The sequence below is a fragment of the Asparagus officinalis genome, chromosome 3, assembly GCF_001876935.1.
Source record: "Asparagus officinalis chromosome 3, Aspof.V1, whole genome shotgun sequence".
In the NCBI taxonomy this organism is placed as follows: domain Eukaryota; kingdom Viridiplantae; phylum Streptophyta; class Magnoliopsida; order Asparagales; family Asparagaceae; genus Asparagus; species Asparagus officinalis.
Genome location: NC_033796.1, coordinates 100,946,700 through 100,954,271, shown reverse-complemented (window position 1 = coordinate 100,954,271; position 7,572 = coordinate 100,946,700). Strand labels below are relative to the sequence as shown.

The 7,572-nt window shown below is 37.3% G+C and overlaps 1 protein-coding gene across 2 annotated transcripts in view; it reads left to right on the top strand.

The window, feature by feature from the left end:
• LOC109835212 (tryptophan synthase alpha chain-like) overlaps window positions 1-3,552 on the top strand; it is a 35,890-nt gene extending 32,338 nt beyond the window's left edge. Inside the window, exons 6-9 of one of the 2 annotated variants that reach the window (XM_020403198.1) lie at window positions 1,230-1,307; window positions 1,443-1,478; window positions 3,081-3,140; window positions 3,234-3,552. In XM_020403198.1, coding sequence (XP_020258787.1) covers window positions 1,230-1,307; window positions 1,443-1,478; window positions 3,081-3,140; window positions 3,234-3,365 — 306 coding nt within the window. In that variant the 3' untranslated portion in view covers window positions 3,366-3,552. Of the gene's footprint in view, window positions 1-1,229; window positions 1,308-1,442; window positions 1,521-3,080; window positions 3,141-3,233 lie in introns of both variants that reach the window. The other variant, XM_020403196.1, reaches the window with a different exon arrangement.

Here is a 7,572-nt window from a genome sequence, read left to right as displayed (position 1 = left end):
TATATAAGAGAGGGTATACATATATAAGGGAGAGTATACTTATATATACATATATACTAAGAGAGAGAGTATATATATACATACATACATACATTATACATATATAAGAGAGAGTATTCTTATATATACTTATATAATAGAAAGTATACTTATATATACTTATACATATATATACTTATATAAGAGAGAGTATACTTATATACAAGAGAGAGAGAGAGTATATATATACATACATACATTATACATATATAAGAGAGAGTATTCTTATATATACTTATATAAGAGAAAGTATACTTATATATACTTATACATATATATACTTATATAAGAGAGAGTATACTTATATATACTTATAATACTAGAGAGAGTATATATATACACACATATGACATATTATCCATATATAGAAATATATTACATATACATATATTATATATATATACATATATTATACATATATAAAAATATATTATATATACATATATTATATATATTTATATATACATATATTATATATATATAATACATATAAAAAAAATAAAAAAAATAAAAAAACTATTCGGGCTGGGCCAGGCACAAAGAGGCGCCGGGCCGCCGGGCCCGGCCTGAGGCCCAGACTTGAAGGCGTTTCAGGCGAGGCGGCCGGGAGAAGAGTAGACTCATGCCAAAATTTATGATAAATACTTAAAAAAGTATCTAACTGGGGGTTTCTCTTCTTCTTCTTCTTCTTTTCTTTCTTTTCCCTTTTTTTTCTTTAAATATACATGGATATGCAAAGGAAGCATTCCAAAGCTCTAATTACCATTTTACGAAGATGAAATTGCTAGCCTATCAAGAGCAAATAAAATGCACTCCTTTGATGCATTTACACTCTGATCCTTTGGCAAGTCTCTCCATACCACATCTAGCTAGCAACTTGTTTAGCTCGAATCTGTTGGATAGTAACTTTTTTTTTGTGGAGAAAAGAGAAAAGTAAAGGAGAAAAGTTTCCAACCCCCACAGACCCACCAGACTTTAGCTAAAACACACGGGAGTCTTAGGCTTTTGTTAATTGCTTACGCTCACAAGTTGAAATAGAGAATGTACATAATAACTGTGAGCCTGAAAATCACATGATTATCTTCTTATTTTCTACATGACAAGCACATTGTGTGAACACAAACGAACTTGTGTGGTCATGAGGCTCTTCAACATATCGTCTGGTTAACTTTCGCGTCGTTTTTATGTAGGTGCTGCTTACAACTCCAACTACTCCCTCGGAACGAATGAAAGCAATTGTCGAAGCTGCGGAAGGATTTGTATACCTTGTAAGTTCCTTTTATTATTTTTTCAGTCATGTTAATTTGCAAGCTGAATTCAGAAGCATGCAAGAAATTAATGTTCTTCGTTCTCTATGTACTTATATCCTACCTCTTCAAATTGGCTGTAATTTTCTGAAATAGGTGAGCTCTGTTGGAGTTACCGGTGCCCAATCATCAGTAAGTTCACATGTTCCATCTCTCTTACAAGAAATCAAAGAGGTATTTCCACTTCATTCCTATCCTTTCTTGCTATCAACCTTAAATAGTTATATTTGGTTTCTACAGTGAAACGTCTTCATTTATTTAGTTTCATTTTTATTTTATTTTTCTTATAGCTGAAATACCACTTAACACAAACTGACAGTAGTAGCATAAGATACACTATAACAAGGTGCGCAAAGGCAGTAATAAAATTTAATGTTGTCAAGTAATAATATGCTTAATTGGAGGTCTTTCAGAAAAACGGTGAATTCGATAGAAGTAGAAAAAGGCATTTTTTGTGTATGTGTATCTTTAAACATTTTTAGTATTTTTTTGGTGTGGTACTCTGAGATAAAACCTATATGGAATAAATACATGAGACATGATGGACCACAGTGTGAGAAACACCAATGTCACAAGATTAAATGACAAATGTGGTTATTTCACTATTTGTGAACTATAAAGAGTAATCTGGACGAAACGAGTGCAGTGTAATTACCTTATTGTTTTATTTATTCCTTTTGTTATTGAGAAAGAAGTACACAAATCAATATTAGGTTTTAAGGGCATGTTTGGTTATTTCCTAAAAACCCAAAAAATAGAAATGAAAACCAAGAAATCTCAAAAAGTACAATTTCACACATTTTCATCCCTAAAATTCACCCACAACATCTAATAAAATATTATTTTTATCTAACAACTCATCCACCATATCTAATAAAATATTATTTTCATCTAACAACTCATCCATCACATCCACCACATCTAATAAAATATTATTTTCATCCATAACATCACTCAACTCATCTCATCTCATATTTAAAAATCACTCACATCATCCAATAAGATTGTGACAACTCATCTCATCTCATTAATATTTTATTTCTTTGTTTTCCTTCCAAAAAGCTAGGAAAACAATTTCATTAAATATGAGTCACATCATCCAATAATATAATGATAACTCATCTCATCTCATCTATTTTCTTATTTTTAAGAAATAACCAAACAAAAGAAAACAATCTATTACAAGAAATAGGTTTCTTATAATTCATTTCCTTATTTTTTCCGCCAACCAAACAACATCAAAATAAGTTTTCTTAAAAAATCACTCACATCATCCTATAATAAGGTGACAACTCATCTCATCTCATCTTCATTTCTTTGATTTCCTTCTTTTTTAGCCAACCAAACAATCTCAAAACCTATTTTTCTTAGAAATAGGTTTCCTTTTCTTTGATTTCCCTCTTTTTTAGGCAAACAAACATAAGATAAAAAAGAGAGAGAAAATGAGAAATCAGGCTACAATCATCAATCATATCATCAAAGTAGAAAACAACAATAAAAAATGAAGTGCCTAGTGGTAGATAGCAAAGGCAGATAAATAAAGCAAGTAGACTCTATGATAGGCAGTCTCAAGTTTATTAATGAGCAAGACATTTTACTATATTTGAATAGTACCTTAGTCACAGGAAAGCATAATCAGGTTATTTGTATAATGAAACTAAATTTGAATAGGTTTTTATACCTAATCAAATACACCATTTGTTGTATATATATCGTTACCATTGACGATTACAGGCATCAACCAAACCTGTTGCTGTAGGATTTGGCATATCGAAACCCGACCATGTGAAGCAGGTTTGTTGTATGAAAATACTAGCATTCAATGACTTATTATATTAAAAATTTAAACACTGTATATTATATACTTACTCTTCATAGTTGATACAGATGGCGAGCTGGGGAGCAGACGGCGTGATTGTTGGAAGTGCACTGGTGAGGATTTTAGGAGAGGCAAAATCACCTGAAGAAGGCTTGAAGAAGCTAGAATCCTTCACCAAGATTCTCAAAGCTGCACTCTGAGCACATATCGGTGGAGAAGTTCTGATATATTATAGCGTCTATTTTCTATTAATGCAAAGGCATAGCAATTTGTTACTCGACTTCCTGTCATAATGTTTAGGGTTACAACTTAAGGTGTTTCCTTCTAATATCTGGCCACTGAATATTACAAGAGAAAAGAAAAGAAAAAATGTCTTATGATTCTTGATTGTCTTAGATTTTTTTTTTGGCCCTTCAAATTTTCCCTTGAATCGTCTTAGTATCCCTACTCCAAATTCATTCTTTTAACCCTTTTATTACATATGTCTGTAGGCATCAAAAATTGCCTATTGGTCTTAAACAAAGCTCAAGATGAAAAGAAGACGAAGAACATCATCATCTAAGTCAGAAGAGGTCAGCCGATGCAAAAAAAAGAGCAAAGGAACGCACGAAACAAAGAAACGACGGAACTCGAAGCTGTCTCACAATTAGTGAGACAGCTGTCTCACAATTAGTGAGATAGCATACAATGTCTATACTTCTGAGACAGTGTAATGTGTCTCAAAATCCGAGACAGCATGAGTTGTCTCGGAAATGGTGAGGCAGCGCGACGTCTTTTTGGTGGTTTTCTCAAGTTTTGTGTGACCCACGTGGCTCCATATCTGCTTGGGAACATCCATAAACATAGAGAGGTCATTACAAACTGAAAATACACACAAAATCCCCAAGAATCACGGCATTTAACGGAATCGACGTCGGTTACAAAATTGTTTGGAACAATCCCTTCATCCGAGATAGTAAACACTGTCTCGGAAATGGAAGTTGTCAGGTGAGGTTTGTTTCACGTTCTTATCTTTAGAAACGGCTTCCAAAGGTTATAAATACCACCTCTACACCCATATGCACCAGGGGGACCCAATTGATGGCAGAGACTTGAGCTTTTGGCGAATTCTGAGAGCAAGAGAGAGAGTCACAATCTATTTTCGAGAGATCTCAAAGGCCTTTAGCGTTTCCATGATTTCAATAGTTGATTTGATATCGAGAAGAGTATTTATCTTATTTGGCTAAGATATCTACTTCTGTTCTTATTTCTAAAATGAAACAACGACTTAAAGACTTCTTCATGATCAACCCGGATCATTGAATTGATGGTCCACGGATCAAAGCGTCTCCGGCACAGACAAAGATCCTATGCAAGTAGAGACTAATAAATAGTTTCTGCATGTGTTTCTAGGGAATACCCCTTTTTGTTTTCTTTGTAAAGAGAAGTTTTATAAAAAAACTTACTCTTTTGTTTTCATTGTAAATGATAAACATTATAAATGGAAGCTGCAATGAAAATCATTCCCGACGCAAACACGTTGGCGACTACAGTGGGAGCCAATGATCTCACTGCCAAGATCGGAGTGTCAAAACCGATCAAGATTTTGGTTGACTCAAAGGTCAAGTACGAGTTCGACCAAGCGAAGTTTGAGGGTACCTTTCATCATCCTCCTCCTCAAGATCCTCCTCGCCCTGCAAGTGTAGGAAGATTACATCATCAAAGAAGATTTTTTGGTCTTCAACTCTAATGAAGGCTATAGGCAATGACTCTCACCCAATCGTTGCAGAGGCTTCCCCTCATAACGCTACTCAGGCAATCAATAAGAGCAGAGGCTCTTCTCACGATAACTCCTCTCCAGCTAAGGAGTTGTTCGATCAAAGTTTGCTAACTCTGATGAAGAGGGCTCATCAGAGACAACGCCAATGTCTCACTTGTTAGCTTGCCAAAGCCCTAGAACCAGTCGATGGGATTCATTAATATGCGGATATGGATTCAAGGGGCGTCAACTCCAATATTAAGTTACTAACGTTTCCTCTAAACCTTCGACCGATAAATGGGTTCGTGTCAAAAGAACATATTCGACATGGAAGGAGCGTATCCAAAACCGTTGTGCACGTGCCACTCACACTCGTGCTCTTGTGCAAAAGGCGCAATAAATGAAGGAGGTGGACAAAAAACACCAAAATCCTGCAAGGTTTTGATGCCAAAGTCCAAAACTACGTTGAAACCAAGTGTGAGGATAGGAGGGGGGTGTCCCCCATGGCCGAGATAGCTCAAGCTATCTCGCGGGCCAAGACAGTTCCTCCCGTCTCACACAAGGCCAAGACACGCCAAGCTATCTCGCCCGAGGAACCATCTCTGCGCTGATTTCTTCGCCTCCATCGACGTTCGTTTCTGAGCCATCTTCTAACATAACTCTGGTGCAGCCTCAGGGTAGCCTTAACCTTTCACAGTTCAAGATTATGATGGCAGATCACATTGGACCTCTGCATGAAGATTTAGGCAAACCTCTGGTGAATAAAACTTGAATAACTCCGTAGGCTAGGGGTCGTACACATCCTCCCATCAAAATTCCTATCACCACTCGCCTAGGGGTTCGTGTCGGAACCTAAGAGCCTGTTAAGATTCAACACTCACAAGGGGGTGGTACTAAATGTACGACTCCTAAAAATGCCAACAAGGCTTTACGTCCCTAGAAGAAGACGTGTCCGTCAAAAGATAACGTTATACCTGGGAGGTCACACCAACAATTGATAGGGTTCTCCAGTCATCATGCCGATGAGTTGTACTATCAGGTTGGGGGTGTGAACAAATCTTAAAAGAGAACTATTTGAGAGTCGAGCTATCATTGTCCATGTGAGAGGCTCATCAGGGTAGTATTATCAAAATATAGCTGCTCCAAGACCACTCCACAAAGAGTCTCGGTATTCGAGAGACTATTAACTAAAGCATCAAAGCCTATGCCAAGACATTTCCATAAAGGAAGATCGGTCATCCAAGATGATGAACTCCCACAAGTCACTATCAACATGGATGATAAAGGAAAATGACATTCAACTAACTCTGACCCTGATTTTCCCCCGGGAAGAAGGGTTGATCAAAGGCTCTCTTAAAGAATGTCTCGGATTTAGCTAAGATCCACTAAACGTAGAGTTACAGAAGGATGCACGAAGGAATTTCCTCAGAGGATGAACTCTCAGACGCTTGCTCTACAAACACCTCCGACGATACAATGTCCAGCATGGGGCGAGCTAGGGAGGCATTCATCATCACTCCTGACCAGCTAGCTCAAATGCTTCAGAATGCACTAACTCGACAACGAGAAGAAATTCGAGCTGAAATGAAGATGGAGATGAAGTTGGCCATGCAACAAATTAGAGAGTTGTAGGCTCAGTCACATCAACCACCTGAATCTAGTTAATGGGCTGAGTCCAGTCATTGAAACACCACATTGATTCAAGCCAATACTGAAGACAACGACGCGGATGCAGATGAACATATTGTTGTTGATCCTCCTCCTAACGACAATAACGTTGGGAGTGGCCCAACTGATTCTTCTCAACATCACCCAAAGAAAGATAAAGGCGAGGACAAGAAGATGAAGGAGCTCAAAAGCAAAGTCGATGCTTTAATGTCTGCACAAGAGGTAAAAAACATTGGCATACAATGCCCATACCCAAGAGAGTGGGAGTCAATTTCATACCCGAGGAAATTTAATTTAATTAACTTCACGACATTTGATGGTAGAGGCTCGCCTACTCAGCACTTAATCTATTTAAAGTCCTATTTGATGATGATCTCTGGACATGAACCCTTAATGGTCCGATCATTCGTAGGCACCTTTCGCAGGGCCGCCTTTGATTGGTACCGATGTCTCAAGTCAGGAAGCATCAATAGTTAGGATGACATGGAAAGATTTTTTTCTCAGTAACTTTTTGATTATGACACTGAGGTGTCGATCTGAACTCTGCTGGATGAGAAGCAGAAAGACGGAGAGTCAGTTGACAACTTCATCAAACGCTTACGGAATAATACCATGAACTACCAAGATCCAGTTACAGAGGAATACATCTTGTAGACATGCCACAACAATCTCTCCCTTGATGTCTTAGAAGTCATAGGGGTCGTACGATCCAAAACCTGGAAAGAGTTAAAAATGCATAAATAACAAGCCAAGCGTTTTCTCAAAAGAAAGAAGATTGAGAGAAGCCAACCGATGGCGAATTTCACTCTTCAAAGTAAAGGAAAGGCACATGCGACTATTGTTGATGCTCATCAAACATCACAACATCAACCTTAAAGGCATCGAAGGACTTCGGACCCAAGATTCTTGAAAGAATACTCCTTCAAAGATGATGAGGTTCCGGCCATCTTCAAGTACCTCGTTGATAACAATAAAATCAAGCTGCTACCTATTACAAATCA